Source organism: Mirounga angustirostris, unplaced genomic scaffold (assembly GCF_029215605.1).
Source record: "Mirounga angustirostris isolate CCGP_5_RB_7025 unplaced genomic scaffold, mMirAng1.0.hap1 SCAF_13, whole genome shotgun sequence".
NCBI lineage: Eukaryota > Metazoa > Chordata > Mammalia > Carnivora > Phocidae > Mirounga > Mirounga angustirostris.
Window position 1 is genome coordinate 11225198 of NW_026991721.1, and position 16628 is coordinate 11241825.

A 16628-nucleotide genomic window follows, 5' to 3' on the forward strand; every position below is an offset into this window, starting at 1 on the left:
GGGAGTCTGCTTCTCCCTCTGCCTCTACCCCCTCTTGTGCTCTCTCTCACTCTGTCTCTCTCTCTCAAATAAATAAATAAAATCTTTAAAAAAATAAAACACTTCCTCCAACCCTGCAAAAAAAAAAAAAAAAAAAAAACGAAAAACTTTATAATAGCATTTTCTGAAATGTCCTCATTCACCCTTGCTAATAGAAGTTACATGTCAGAAAGCGCTCTGTGAAAAAATAAATGCTCAGATAAGCAAGTTAAGCAGGTTTCTTTATTACGGGACATCTCAGAGCCTTTAATAAGTTCATGTATATTTTAATTCCCCATGGGACAAAAAGAGTGTGAAGCGTTTTTTAAACATATTTGCTCACCATCTGTGACGAGCACTTTGATGCACCAAACAGCCATCCCCTGGCCCCTGCCCTTTCTTGTGAACAGAACTCTGATTTTGTTTGGGCAGCAATGTTGTCAGCCCCAGGCGATGAATCAGGATCAGCTCTATATCAATCCTGGCAACGCTGTCCCTTTGCGAAGTACTCACTTCCCCGGTGTCCCTCCCAGCTGAGTGGCTGTGACCACGTGATCCACTGTTGGTCAGTGGGCCACAAAGGGAAGTCAACTTGGAGGACTGGGGAGGTTTTCTCGCCTGATAAAAGGATCTAAGGACTTCTCTGCTTCCCCCTTTCTGACTTCTTGCGATGGTCACACACGCTGGTGTCATACGGAGCTGTGGCTCTGGAAGTCTTAAAACATGGCACCGATTCTTTAATGGTCCTCCCACTGAGAGGGGGCATCTATGCACTGATCTTGTGAACCTGGCAGGCCTGTGACTGCTCTGACATCAGAGTACAGAAGGGATGCGCCATATGTCTTCCAGAGCTGGAACCTTGCGTTGGAGCCCTGAGCTTCCATGTAACATCCCGATGATCCTGAGTTGGCCAGGCTAAGAAACCCAAGCCACAGAAACAGGTCAGGTAGAGGCGCTCCAACTGATGGTCTCTACGGAGATTGCCCCTAAGTCAACAGACGTTTGAATAAAGAAGTCTCTATAAGGTTCCAGTGTCCAGCTGTCCAAGTCCTCCCAACGAAGTCCCCAGAAATTGTGGAGCAAAAAATCACCCACCCCCACTGTTCCCTGCGCCTGAATTCCTAATCCACAGAATCTGTTGGCATTACAAAATGGTTGTTTTGACACCCTAATTGTTGGGGTGATTTGTCATATGGCAACAGGTAATCAGAACAGACTCTATCTCCCAATCCCAAGGAAAAAGCCAAGAGGATCACAGAGATACTGACCTAGAACCCCACCTCCTCCAACCCATTGCACCACCCTCAATGCAGACTTCTTCACATGGGAAATGATTGCATACCTTGATTGCTTAAGCCACAGTTACTCAAAAGCACCCCTAGATGATACGCCATGCTGCTGCCAGGGTCCCAGATGCGGGTCAGAGTTCCCATCCTCTTTCCCACAGGCTACCGCACCAGCCAATTGGCTAGTCTTTCCATTGCTGGCCTTTCCTGCCCTCCACGAACTGCCACCAGAATGACTTTTCCTAAAACACACTCTGATCCCAGCATTTCCTTGCTTAACACCTTCAAAGGCTCCCCGTCACTTTGCAGCAGTTCATAACTGGAGAGGCAAAAGAATCATTCCAAAAATCTGAAAGTCTAAGCCATTCCAGGCCCTCGGAACGAGGCATGTGGATGGACAAAAGGCTCCCCAGGTGATTCGGAGGGGCAGCTCTAGTTAAGAACCACTGGGGCCTTCTCTCACCTTCCTCTCTCCCCTGCTGTGCTCCCCTAGGACCTATTGACATTTGTATTATTGTGACTCACCAGATAAAGAGCCACCAGAGGGCAAAGGACCCTGTCACACAGAATGTTGTTAGCCCCAGCCCTTAACACACTGTGTGGAAGACAGTAAGCACATGTATATTCTGTTGAATGGACGAATGAATATAGAAGAATAAGCCCCTAATGTTTCTGCCTTCTAGGCAGGTCCACTTCCTTCGAAAATGTGTTCTCGCTGCCAACTGAGCAAACAGAGCAAAGAAAATACAAACAAGCACAACTTAGACAATAATCCGAGGTTTATCATCTACCAGCCCCTGGCTTAATCATCTAAGGCCTGGAGACCCAAGGGCCAATTTTTTTCTCTAACAGCTGAGAAGCTGGAGAAACCATTTGAGTTTTACAGTGCAGTGCACATTTTGGAAAACGTCCTGATCCCGTGACTTCACCTGCACCTTGCACGTACCTTTCTGACGGGGTTGTGATTCATACACTCGGTCCTCGACAAACAGCCGTGGGTGACCAGCTTGTTGGAACAAGTCCAAAAACAAGGTGTATCGCAAGAGTGCCTATTTAGCTATATTCCTGCAGGATGCACTCGGTGTGTTCCCCAGCCACATATGGGGGGGGACCCCCTCGTTTCCCCAAACCCCATTACCTGGCATGTGCTTTATCCCCCTTTCAAGGCTATTTCCAGACCACATTCCCAAACACATCAGGAATGGAACAGTGAGGACAGCTCAAACAGACTGAAGACATACTTACTGTATGTCAGGTGCTGTGCTAGGTACATCCACATACGTTCTCGGTTTATATTTATAAAACCCAGAAGGTAACACCACTGTTCCTGCTTTAGAGGAAGCTGGGGTTTAGGGTAGTGAAACAACTTTTCCAAAGTTATACCGCTGGTCAGGGCAGTGCTGAGATCCGGACCAGGACCCATGGGAGCCAGAGCCTGCGTGGCCACTTTCCACCATCCGTGGCCACCCTCACCCCCTCCTCCACCTCTGCCCCACTGCAGCATTACCCTCCCGGGGCCCCGTCAGATGGAAAGCAGGGGAGTGACATTTACCTAAGCCCACAGGAGGCACTTTTTGAGTGTCAGCTCCTTTACTCCCCAACAAATCTGCGAGGTGACTATGTTGCTCCCCACTTCACAGACAAGCTCACAGAGACTGAGGGAAGTCAAGGAATGTGCCCGAGATCACACAGTCAGTAGCAGATAAGGAACTTAATTCCGAAGATGATTCTCTCTCCACCCCACCGTGCAGTCCCCTTCTCCACCCGAAATATGACAGGGTTTGGGTTTATTTTTCCTAAATGACAGAAAAGCATCTGACAAGGAGAAAGCAAAAAAGAAAAGCAGCCCTCGAGGTCTCTCTTGTTAAGGCTCCAAAAATGACTACGATCCAGCCAGCACTTTTCTGTTTAGAGAACGCTTTCTGGATGCGTGATCTCATGTTACCGTCACAACGACCTTGAAAGGTGAGTGCTGACATTCCCAATTTCCAGAGCAGGAATTAGAGGCCAGGGGCGTTAAGTGACTGGACCAACATCAACTGCTACGAAATGCTTGAGGATAAACCGAGACCACGTCATGGAGGCCCACCATCTTCCCCCTTCACAAGGGATACTGCCCTTAAGGGTTATTTTTACCTCGCACTGGCTTAGAAGAGGTAAAGCAGGGGCGCCTGGGTGGCTCAGTTGGTTAAGCGACTGCCTTCGGCTCAGGTCATGATCCTGGAGTCCCAGGATCGAGTCCCACATCGGGCTCCCTGCTCGGCGGGGAGTCTGCTTCTCCCTCTGACCCTCCTCCCTCTCATGCTCTCTGTCTCTCATTCTCTCTCTCAAATAAATAAATAAAATCTTTAAAAAAAAAAAAAAAAGAAGAGGGAAAGCACACTTACTGGCAAAGCTGCCTTATCTAAGGTTAGAAGTTCTCTAACGTATCTGCATATCCAGGGCAAGATCAGAACAAGCTACAGTGCCTACAGGGGTCCTCCCTACCCCTGAAAAGGCATTTTCCTTCCAAGATCCACACCTGAAACAGCCCTGGACTCACAAAACTCAAGTGCTCTAGGGTCTCACGGTGACTCCTCGACCAGAAGGACAGACCCACCAAGGGAGAGGGTGGGGAACTGCAGAGCAAGTTCAAGCCAACTTCCCAATCAGGCCAGCACGCACTGCAGTTTGCTCCTACCCGCTAACGACTCCCACAGATGACCTGCCATGAACCGCCAAGCTATTTAGACAAGAGCTAGAGGGCGACTTTCCACATCCACGATCTAGAGATGGGAGGTGCCCACATTCTTCCTGCGGGAAAGAATGTGGCGCTTCTTGTCTTCTTTCCAAAAAAATAAAAAGCTTAAATTTAAAAAAAAAAAAAAAACACACACACAGTAAGATGGCAGAAACTTCCAGGACTGAACTTTTCGTGCTTTTGGTTTGTTTTTTTTTTAAAGATTTTATTTGTTTGACAGAGAGCGAGACAGCCAGAGAGGGAACACAAGCAGGGGGAGTGGGAGAGGGAGAAGCAGGCTTCCTGCAGAGAAGGGAGCCCAATGCGGGGCTCGATCCCAGGACCCTGGGATCATGACCTGAGCCGAAGGCAGACGCTTAAGGACTGAGCCACCCAGGCGCCCCCATGCTTTTGTTTTGAAGGATCATCCATCAGGCACATACGTGTCAGATGCTACACTGAATGCCTTACAAACATTATTCCATAAAATCTTCATAATAACCCTAAGGGGAATTACAGTATCAGTCCCCATTTACAGATATGGAAACCAAGCGTGTGAAGGAACCACCGCAGGTCAGAAGCAGGGCTGAGATTTGAATCCCCTGACACCGTGCTCCACCACTTACCATCGAACAGAGGCGCTCCCCACAAGGACCTTCCAGATCAAAGATTATGCGGGTCTGTAGATGGGGGCAACCCATCTTTGCCTCTGTTGAACTTCCAAAAAAATAAACTAGGTGGTTCCTTAGTGTTTCAGTTAACACTAGAATTAAGTCAAATGGCCTGAATTTTTGGAAACAACAAATCGGATCTATCCGAATCACGGGCCTAAAAACATAATTTTTTTTTCTTTTACACTCATGACTGTGACCCCCACGGTTGATTCTGTATTGAAATCACATAATTTAGGCAAGAAAGGATATCATTAAAATGTTGTCATATAGCATAAAACTTTAAAAACATCTCTTTACATATAATTTACCCTCTGCTGACTTTCTCAGTAAGATTAAAAATCCAGACCCACCCAAGTATGTACTGAAGAGAATCTCCAGGCAACTTCTTGGTCTGGCCACCCCCCACCCCAGAAAAAGACCGACCATCCTCTGCTACCCTTGAAAGAGCCAAGTTTTATTCTTTACACAGTGGCTGTGTTTCCTTATGTACATCCAGGAAAAAAAAAAAAAAAACAACACAGGAAGGTCTCCTACCTCAGCAAAGAACTCATCCATAAAGGCTGTGTTGTCAATAGCAATCTCCACCTCATCGGCATCATCATCCTGTGTCAGCCGCTTCTGTGAGAGACAAAAAGGAGCAGCGTGAGGCTCAGAACACAAGACGCAGGTAATGGTACCAAATACTCACCCGGAGCTACATCTATATTAAGCATTATACACACATAATCTCCCTCAAAACTCTGAACAGCTCTGCAATGCCTCAAACTCCAGCCTCACACTGTCTGCACTTGAACCTAGCTGCACCGCTTACTGACTTTTGGCGGGGGGTGGGGTGGGGGGAGGGATGGGCAAGCTACTGACCTCACTGCGCCCAGGTTTCCTCATCTGTAAAATGCTGACAATGCACTACCTACTTCACGGGGTGGGGTTAAGAAATGAGACAATGAAGCTAAAACATGTTTGCACTGTGCCTGGCATACTGTAAGTACTCAATAAACGCTAAGTTTTGTTGTTGTTGTTGTTGTTGTTGTTGATGTTGGGGACGGTGGGGGCAGTATTATGACTCATTCCAGTTGGAGAACCTAAGACAGAGAGGTTGAGTAACTTGGCCAAAGTCACACAGCTAAAATGTGGAGACAGGCAGATTCTAGCCTGTCTTTTGGATTTGGACCCTATGTTCCTAGCCCCTTCCCCAGAGTGTTCAAATGCGTGATCTGCCCTACCAGAGGTCTATATTAGAACAGTTTCTAGCCTCAGTTCCTCCCCAGTACTCACTTCCAATCCTCACAGTAGGAGCAAAGATCTTCCTGTTTTCATAAACCACCTATTGCAAAAAAACAGCACTGTGTGTTGTTCTCTGTCAGACCTCATGTTTATAAGGAAAAGGAAGCTCTCCCCTCAGCCCCCGGCAACCCCTGGGGACCCCAGCGTTCTTGATCTCATTCCACTTCCTCTGCAAAATCACAAAATGGCTAACTAAAGGAAGTCCTTCATTCCCACCCAGCATCCAGGGCCTGAGCTGTTTCTACATTCTCCCCAGCTCTGCACGACACATTGACCATTTCTAAGCACAGAGGGAGAATGGGTTCTTGGGAGTAAAGGTGGGGAGTGGGAAATCCCCTACACCTGCTTCTCCATGACATCCAGTGGGCTTTCCAAACCAAGACGTGTCACTCTTCAAACACTCAGAATGCCACAGGCCATGAAAGCCTGCCACCAACCTCCCCCCAACACACAACCCCATCTCCAACAGAGGATGGAATTACTGGGAATTCCCACTGAAATTTGAGACTCTCATGATGGGAAGAGTCTGTTCTGACTGGCTCCCCCATCATGTCATTCTCTGGCTTGTCTGGAACCATCAGCAACCCAAACTTAACAGCCACATTCAAAGAAACTGAATTTGAGGGCAGTGTTACAACCCCCGAAATCGACTTCCTCAAAAGTCATTCCTTCTGTTCATCTCCTCAGATTAAAAGTCCCCATGCCTAATAGAGCACAGAGGCCCCATTAAGGTCTCGTCCCACCCATGCTCCTCCCTCTAGGATGCACTCTCCAGACCAGACAATTGCAACTCCATTCTTTCATCTGCTTAACTGTCTGTCACACAAGGACCAGCTGGAAAATTTTACTTAGCCTTTAAAATTCAATCTCAACACCATCTCTTCTGTCTGCCTTCCCTGACACTTCCCCCTCCTGCAAAATTTAAAACCTCCCTAAGGTCCCAATGCATTTAGTGCAAACCTTCCATAGCATCCAGCACAGCCTACTGTTAATTATTCCTTTACTTATCAATCTTCCCCCACTGGCTATAAACCCCTGGAGGGCCAGGGTCGCCTTATCTACTGTAACAGCTACTCTCAGTGCAAGCTCCTGCCCAGAACACCTTCCTTTGTGTAGATAACCTTCCCAGAATTGTGTGGGGACAGTGAAGGGGATCAATCTGGACCCAAGCTCCCTGAGGAATTTGAATTGCAAAGTGAATGGAGTGGGTGGCAGTGCCCAACAGAGATACCTGCTGGTTTTGCAGAGCCACCCTTGCCTCTACTCCTCCGAAGCCCGAAGCCGCCCCTCCGCTTCCAGCAGGTTCCACAGACCGACCTTCCCAGCACTCTTCCAATGAGTTGAACAGTATTCTTCTAATGTTTCAAAAAATCCGTTTCGGAGGAATTGGCTCTTGTCACTCATTCCATGTGCACACGGAGCACTTACCATGGGCTAGATATGTAAGGGAAATGGAATCAATTTTAGCTGACTGAACGACTAGCCTCCGCAGAGACGGCAGTAAAGTGGAGACAGGGCGCTCCTCTTATCAACTATCATTAGTACATGGGCCTCTTGGCAGCCTCCAGAGAGCTCCATGTCCCAGGAAGGATCTCTGTGACTCTCCCTGGAAAACAGGGGCCCAGTCTTCCTCTGGGAAGGTGAGTTAACAAGTGTTTGTTGAGTTTCCTCTCTACAGACGTCTTGGAAGTGGGATGAGGCTACCATCCTGGGATGGACTGAGGGAAGATTCTGGAAGCTGGGAACAGCTGTGTCCTGGAGCATGGAAGGCAGGCACCTTGCTGTCAGTCATGACATAAATCTCTGAGACCCCTGGAATTTGTACAGGGTGCCCCCCAATCCGAGACGTCACCTCTTAGCTTGGAGCAGGCTCTAGGGGGGCAGCCTGCTCCATCTTCAGTGAGAGAATGTGTGAACCGGGAAAAGCGAAGTCTGGAAACTCACAACCTAGGTCTAAGACCTGTTGTTACCACTTACTCGTTGCATTTACCAGACACCTTATGACATTTATGGGCACTGGAAGACACCACATACGGAAGGTTTCTAGCACAATACTGGGCACACACCACTGCCTAATAAATATCAGTTTCCCTATCACCTTGCCATAAAGACATGGTGTCTAAAAGAGTGAGTTCTCCTCCTTCTAGGAAGTCCTCACGCTAATGGCTAGGAAAGTAAGATCGGCTCCAGAGCATCATGACAATTTGGGTTCCATAACTCACTTCATCATATACCGGTCGCGGAGCCTTACACAACTGATTTAACATGTCTGAGCCTCAGTTTCTTTATCTACAAAATAGGGATAATAGTGCCTACCAATGCTTTTGTGAGAATTCGATAATATTTTAAGTTCCTTAGGCCATGGACAGCACGTAGTTACAACTCAAAAACACGGCCGTATAGAAGATCTAGCCAACTTCTCTACAGCTTCAACCTGGATCTAAGTACCTTTAAATAGGAAAGGGAAAAAAAAAAGATACAGGGCTTTTAGAGTTGAATGCAACCTTACAGATTCTATCATCCAACTGGCTCACTGAGAGATGGGCAAATCAAGGCCCACAGCCAAACACTGAGTTTCAGACCCGCCAGGGATAGCACTCGGGTTTCTGGATCCCCATCTTCCCACGCAGAGTCTCTTGCACTGCGCTGTGCAAGAATTAACACCAGTGATGACAGCACATGCTTTAGTCCAGAGAATCCAAGCTAGAGGCCGTTATCACGGGGATCTATCCGGAGTCTCAAGACATGGGGACTCCCACCAGGCTTCTGCACTGGGGGATCTAACTGATCCCAGAGAGACCCCCTCATCCCTTCTGACTCAGCCCGGAGAGCCCAAGGGCAGGGAAAGCACGCAGCACCCTTTCTCTTCAGCCCACATGACTGAGCACAGCCAGGAAAAGAACTTCAGCATCTTTATCAAAGAATCAAGGCGTGTGGCAACAGGAACGTTGCAGCAACTGCAACATGGGGCCGCAGCAGAAACTCTTGAGAACCACAAGCCGGCCACTTCCTTCCCCTCCCCCAAGGCCCAGCCTCCTGCTGCCCCCGGGCCACAACCCCCCAGGAGATGGGAGATCTGCCAGGGGGCAGCGCTGAGTCTGTCACCCATCCCTGCCACCCAAATGGGCCCCACAGTCCCGCGGAGGGAGCCGTGACCACGACCTCCTCTCTGCAGAGTGGGGAGAGTTCAGGGGCCCAGAGCACAACGTGTGGGGGCCGAAGCTCTAATTCCTCTCACTCCACACTAACTGCCTTCTCTGTCAACCTTAGTCTATTTGACTTGGGTCCCCCTCGTTAGCTTCTTTAATAAAAACATTTGCCAGCCGCAGAGCCCCGACCAGACACCCCAGCTGCTTCACGTTCGCCCTGTCAGTGAGCCCCGTCTATGTTTCACAGTTGAGGACCTGCAAGTCATGGACGTTCTTCTAAGTTCCCCGGGGTCTCCCAGCCTCTGCTTTGCAGAGTCTAGGCTCAAGCCTGAGTTGTCTGTCCAATGCCCTTGTTATTCCAGCACCCCTTCCCAAAGCAGCCTATCGCCCAGAGCAACCAAGAGCCACGGAGAGCAGCTGGGCGCTTGCTTGTCTCATTAAGCCTGGGTTTTCTCACCAAGTAAGGAGCTTACCTCTCCAGTACGGCTTTGTGGAACCCCAGGACACTCGACATGTGCCCCCCAGAGCGCCCAGGGAAGCCAGGGAGGGGGAGTCAGGGAGGCGGGCCCTTCCCTACTCTTAAATCTGCACAGCTTCCCTTTTATCTGCTTTATACACCGGGGCTGAATGTAACATTTCACTTGAAGAAAGAGTCCTGATGTCAAAAAAGAAAGGAAGAAAAAAGGAAGCAAGTAAGCAAGCAAACGAGCAAGCTTAGCTAGCCAGGAAACCCCAGGCCTCAACAAATGGATGCCTTCTAGAGAAGAGAGATAGAGAAAGAAATCCCCTCACTCCTTCCAGGTACAAACTTCCAGTTATAAAATAAATAAGCCACAGGCATGAAAGGTACGACACAGGGAATATGGTCCATACTGTGATAACGCTATAAGGTGACAGAGGGTAACTACACTTGCCATGGTGAGCTCTGCGTAACATACAGAGTTGTCAAATCACCGTGTTGTATGCCTGAAACTAAGATAACTCTGCATTTCGACTACACTTCAATTTAAAAATGTTAAAAAAAAAAAAATACGGCTGCAATGTAAGTTTAAATCATCGGCAATTCCTCAAGGATCATACAAATCAGAGCAGCAAGACAGAAGGGAGGGACAAAGAAAGAAAAAGGGAGCCATCCCAAATGAAGAAATCACCGATTCCCTCCTTGCCAGAGTGGCCAGGCCTCAGGAAGACAAGAGGGTCCCAGGACAAGCCAGAAGGCCCGGGAGCTCTCGGGAAGGTTTCGGGGTGAGGGAAATACTCAGAGGGGAAGGCACCAGCAGTCCGGAATAGGAAGGGACTAGGAAGGGACATCTGGTCCTTTACGTCCCACAGCGGGGTATTAAAGGATTGTAGCAGGGGCGGGGGCGGGGGGGGGGGAGACAGGGCCCTCCTGGCTCAAGCAGGTGAGCACAAATTCATACACTTCCTCCTCCCCACGGGGGAACAGAACAGCTCTTTGCGTGGGAGCTACACACTCCTCTTCAGAAGCCCAGATTCTCTCCCGATAAATGCAAAGAGACAATGGTATGTGACTTTCCTTGTCCCCGCTGCCCCCTACCCCATCTGCCTCCCTCCGGAATGAGGGTCTGCAGATTCCCAGAGACAAACACCACCACTGACAAGGATTCCAAACACACATACACACGCCCATGACACACTGGCCAACATCTGGTTTTTCCAGTCCCTCTTCTTCAATTAAAAGAGCCAGAAATTCTGAGCAAGCATGTCAGCTCTCAATAGGTACTCGGTGCTCTTGTGCTCCCCACCTACAGAGGCTGATGGCCCTTCTCCAACACCCATTTTCCCTCCCACCCTGTTTTCTCTTCCAGTGAAACCCTCCCAGAGGGGACACTTCCCTTTCTGCTGAACGCACCCTGTCAGATGAATCAAAAGGAGTCAGCCTCAAACAACAGCCTGGTGAGCCTCACACTTTTACTTTCAAGATGTCTCCTGGATGAACAAGTTGAGGCCAACCCTGGCCCTCTTTGGAAAATGAAGAACTGAGGAATAAGCCCATGACCAGACTAGCCCAAGGCCAGCGAGTCTGTGGACAACTGAACAAGAGACGAAGTCCCTGATGGCCCCACTCACTCCACACATTCTGCCATGACAATACTACTCTATGTGTGTATTTTGTCACTGACACTCTTGTGGTTGAAAGATATTACTTCATTCTCACGTCAACTGAGAATATTATTATTATTCTCTCCAATGACTGATGAGGCAACCTCTCAATCAGGTTAAATACCGTGTCCATGGTGCTCTGGCTAGTAAGTGCGCGGTGTGAGGGCCCCAAAGCAGGTCTGCGGGGCCAGAGCCCCGGTTCTTACCCTCCACACTCTGTCTGCAGATGTCCTTCCCACTCCGGCTCCTGACACACCCTCACTAATTTTAGGGGATGCTGCAAGGTCAGTAAAATGAAACTGGATTAATCTATGTGCATGAATGAAAAAGTTACCAGGACAGGGGCACCTGGGGGGCTCAGTCAGTTAAGCGACCGACTCTTGGTTTCGGCTCAGGTCATGATCTCAGGGGTCGTGAGGTTGAGCCCCACGTTGGGCTCCACGCTTAGCGCAGAGTCTTCTTGGGACGCTCTCCCTCCCTCTCCCTCTGCCCCTCCCCCCTGCTCTCTCTCTAAAATAAATAATTTTTTTTTAAAAGTTACCTATGCGCGTAAATCCTATGACTCTTATGCATGTATATAGAGACACAGATGCATCTGACAGGCCCAAGTTGAGAACCCAGCTCTGCTGCTCAGTAGCTGTGTGATCTTAAACAAGTTACTGAACCTCTCTGTGCTGGGGTTTCCTCATTTGCAACATGAAGAATCTGCTCACAGAACTGCTGTGAGGATTAAATGAGTTAATACACATGAAATGTTGAGAGCAGTGCTGGGTCCGTATTAAATGCTCGAGACCATGCCACCTAAGCAGAGAACCGGGCCTGTTTCCTCTGAAGAGAGTTCTACCAAAGGTGCGATTCTAATACCAATGTTCAGGTGGGGACGGCAGGTCCCTCAGCGTGAATTGAAACTTAGCTCATTTATTTGAATGAAGTCATTTTTCTGGAATATGTATTTAAAGAAATAAAGCTGTCTCTGAATTTTGCTTCTGCTACTTTCGCAAATTTTGGTATTTACTACTCTTATTATCACTCTAAATATTTTGTCATTTCCTTTTTGGTTTCTTCTTAATCCCAGAGTTATTTAGAAAGGTTTTTTTAAATTTCCAAAGAGGGTAAGCCCGGGGGGTGGGGGAGGATGGTTACTGTATTGCTAATTTTATTATGTCATAGTCAGGGAACATGGCCTAAAGGATTTCACATTCTGTGCAATCTGACATATTTTCTTCAGGTCTTCGTACGTGGCCAGTATTTTTCGATCTTGTACATGTGTTTGGAAAGACCCTGCTTTCCGTTTGTTGGATACAAAACTCATCAAAGTTCCATCCTTAGTGCCATGTTAATTACCACCTGTTTCTGCTTCTCGGGACCTGAGCTAGGTCTGGAGAAGGAACAGTGAAAAGGGATGGAAGTTCACCCAAAGAAAAGGAGGAGGAAAAATGTCCTGGGTAGATGTTGTCTATACAGATGAGGAATCTGTGGTGGGGGGCGGTTAATCCATCCAGAATCACACAGCTAATATGGAACAAAGCCAGGACAGAACCCTGCCTGGTCCAATCCATTGGGCTCACAGTGCATTAACTTAGAGAGACGATGGGGTGTCATAACCAACCCCACATCCACACATTCTCTTTCCCACTACAAGGTCCCATCCATTCATTCACCCAACAGTATTTACTGAACACCATCATTTCCCAGACAACAGTACAGACACTGGGGATGCACAGACCAAACTCAGCACCCCCTGTTCTCCAGGACCTCACTGGCTCCAACTCCCGGCACACGGGTCATTACAACCCCACGTGGTGGGGGAGGACAGCACTTAAGGAATCACACACTCAGGAGAAGACGGGATGCCCAACCTCGCCTGAATCCAAGGGGGACTCCCGCCTGGCGAGGAGAGAAGCCTATTAGAGAATGTGTGCAAAGGTGATCCCTTGGGGAAATGTTGAAAGATGAGTGGATTTACCCACAGGATACCTGCAGGAAGACCACCAGAGTGAGAAGACCACCCCTTCTCCTGCATGCTCTCACGTCCCAGGAGCCATTCAAAGAGACTGAAAGAATATCTTCTGCTTCCCCCTGGAGAGTTCAGGTCCCCTTCTAGCTCTTCCCCCCTACTCCAGCCTGTCTTCACTTTTTTCTGACTTCTTCTCCCTCCACACCCCACCTCTCAACACCCCACAGCATCCCATTCTCAAGGGCACAGAATGGAGGAACTAATAACATCTTCCTCTCTACTCATCCCCAGCCTTCTGCTCAACACTTCCTTTCAGCCCCTGTCCCACAAGCCCCCTCCCCATCATGATCCTTCTAGAACACTTCACTCTTATTTACATGAGGTACCATCTATCCAGCGCTCCCCACGGGCTGAGGATTCTTCTAAGACATGCACTTTACATTTACCATTTAATCTCCGTAACGATCTTCTGGGGACCCTCCCCATCTTGCAGCTGAGAAAATGAAAGCATAAAGATGCCAAGCAACCTGCCCAAGAGGGCGCAGATGGTGAGTGCCTGAGTTAGGAGAGCGCTTGCTCTCAACCACAGGGAGCGACGCCTCCCAACAGCCAGCGCACCCCAGCCGCGGCAGGCAGCACTGGCCTCGGGAAATACACTTCCGAGGCATGAAAACACACAAGCCATACTGACCAGGCCGTGGAAAACAAGGAACGACGGAGAAACCATCACAGGCCAGGGAAGGCGAAGGAAGCAGGACACCTAGCTGCCGTGTGGTGTCCTGGATTGGATCCCAGATCAGAGAACGGGACGTTCGTGGGGAAATGAGTGGAATCCAAACAAAGTCTGGAGCTCAGTGAGTTAACAGGCCAATATCGGTTCCTGAGTTTTAGCAGTACCATCATAATGGAAGGTGTCATCAAGGGAGGAAACCAGGTGCAGGTAGACAGGGGCTCTCTGTATTGTCTTTGTAATTTTTCTGCAAATCTAAAATTAGTCCAAAGTTACAAGTTTATTTTTTAAAAAAGCAAGCCCGATGCCACACTACGCTGCTCTACCCCAGACAGCTAAGCATCCCCAGAGAGCGGCTGTTCCCCTAATCTCCTTTAGGTTGAACGGCACTCACAGTGCCCACAGGGGAATGCTGCCATGGAAATGGCCCACTGCCAGAAAACCGGCTGACCTGACCGTGGAGACTGAGGACACTGGTGACAGGAGGAAGCTGCAGAGGCCCGAGATCCAAGTAGCTGCAGGTACAACCCCTCAGGGACTCCAGAATCCAAGTCAGCTCATTTGCAGACTGTCTCCATACATTCACTGGAGGTCTGTAGCGTGGTCTGCAGCCTTCCCTGCTGTGGGCTGTGTGGTCTGTGCTCCCCCGGTCAGCACACACGCAGGGCAGGCAGCTTCTGACACACGCTAGGTCCCCGCTGTTACCCATCAACAAGAATAAAGAGTTTGAGGAATCAGAAATGCTGCCCGCTCAGGGTGTGGAGGCCGCCCTGTGGTGACATCGGAACAGAGCATTAAGAGATGTCTAAGACTTTGCCAGGGGAGAAATGGGGCGAGCTAGATTTTCACCGTGGCACCCACATCTTCTCCTTCATTGTCCTTCTAAACGGGGCCACCCTCCATGATGAACTGGGCTAAGGGTTTAGGAACAGCTAGGAGCCTTGGAACTCCTCCAACCTTGTCCTTGAGGATAGAACCAGTGACCTCTGGCTTCGTTAGCAAAGTCATGGGCTCCCTGAGTAAATGCTATACTTCACCAGCCCACGGGGAATGGAGAGGGAAGCCGAAGCCATAAGGATGAGCAAGGGATGTGTAAGGGCCAAGCTGTGGCTTCATCAATACACAAATGTTTGCTGGATAACCACCATGCGGAGCACTAGGCACTGGGGTCCCACAGCAATACCCTCTCTGCTGCTGCGTCTAGAGGCCTGCAGTGCAGGGTAGTTGGGGAGAGGATCAAGTACGGTGCAGGGCTATCGAAAAAAGCTGGACAGACATGTTCAATTCTCGATCCCAACATTTCCCAACTGGAATGTCAATCAAACCGGAGTCTCAATCTCCTGACCTGTGAAATGGGAATAATATAAAACACCACCTTGCCTTGCAGGGTTGAAAGGGTTAGAGACAATGTCTGTAAGATACCTAACACAAGTCCTGTCAGACAGTAAGTAGCCGCTCAATAAATGATCGTTTTTACAGCAGCTGATGATCTGGTGACGAGGAAGAGAATTATTGATTTTTAAGATTTGATTTTTAAGTAATCTCTATACCCAATGTGGGGCTCGAACTCACAATCCTGAGATCAAGAGTCATCTGCTCTAGAGTCCCAGCCAGCCAGGCACCCCTAGAATCATCAATCTTAAAGACAATAGGACCTAGGAGACAAAGAGTCCAACTCATGAAAAAAAAACAAATGAAGGTGGTTTTAAGCCTGCTCCGTGGTGACAAAAACCCCACTGACCTAATAGGAGAAAGGCATTTGCTGCAAAGGAATACGGCCCATATGGGCAGCTGGACTGGAGGGAGAATATCTAGGCTGCAGTTAGGGTAAGTGTAAAGAATGTGTTTTGGAAGATAGGTAGGAATTTTGACAGTAGGGGAGGGGAGAGAGCATGACACAAACCAGCATTTCTCCCCCCGCTTCTGCCAGGCCCCGGCCTCCCCCTCACTCCCAGGAACAAAAATAAATCTAATCCCCTTCTCTCCACCAAGCATTTTCTCTTCTGGCCTCTGGCTGATGAGTCCGTAATCCCTACTCAATCCACTGTCACTCATCTCAGCTGGGCCTCCTGTCTGCTCCATCTAAACTGCTCTCCCATGGGGTGAATCCTCCCAGGAAGAAATCACTGACCAGTAAGAAATCTTATCACTAAAGGACAGAATCTCAGGGAAAAGGTTCTTAAGTTGAAGCTCAATGTAGAGATTCTCAGGTTGAATCTCAGCAAAGAGATTCTCAAGTCAGGATGTTAAGATTTGGTTATGGGGGCACCTGGGTGGCTCAGTCGTTAAGCGTCTGCCTTCAGCTCAGGTCATGATCCCAGGGTCCTGGGATCGAGCCCCACATCGGGCTCCCTACTCTGCAGGAAGCCTACTTCTCACTCTCCCACTCCCCCTGCTTGTGTTCCCTCTCTCGCTGTCTCTCTCTCTCTCTGTCAAATAAAATCTTAAAAAAAAAAAAAGATTTGGTTATGAACCAAAGCACCTGGCACACAGTAGGAGTTCAATATATATTTCCTTTACAAAGTAAGCTTTAAAGGAAAGTACAGCCCCATGTTTCTGAGGGGGGGTACCCTCAAACCCTTATCATCGGGACCTCTGGTCCTACGGAGACCCCAGAATGTCAAATGCAGCAGGAGGCCAAGGAGCCCTTGGGGATGCAGCAAGACAGACAGAACAGAAAGAATAAA

The 16628-nt window shown here is 48.8% G+C and overlaps 1 protein-coding gene across 3 annotated transcripts in view; it reads right to left on the reverse strand.

The window, feature by feature from the left end:
• Positions 1-16628, reverse strand: part of STX3 (syntaxin 3) — a 45059-nt gene that overhangs the window by 24242 nt on the left and 4189 nt on the right. For all 3 annotated transcript variants that reach the window (XR_010406854.1, XM_064576371.1, XM_064576372.1), the window contains exon 2: positions 5232-5315. Coding sequence is in view for 2 of the 3 variants with exons in the window: in XM_064576371.1 (XP_064432441.1) it covers positions 5232-5315 (84 nt within the window). In the remaining variant the exon portion in view is untranslated. The remainder of the gene's footprint in view (positions 1-5231; positions 5316-16628) is intronic.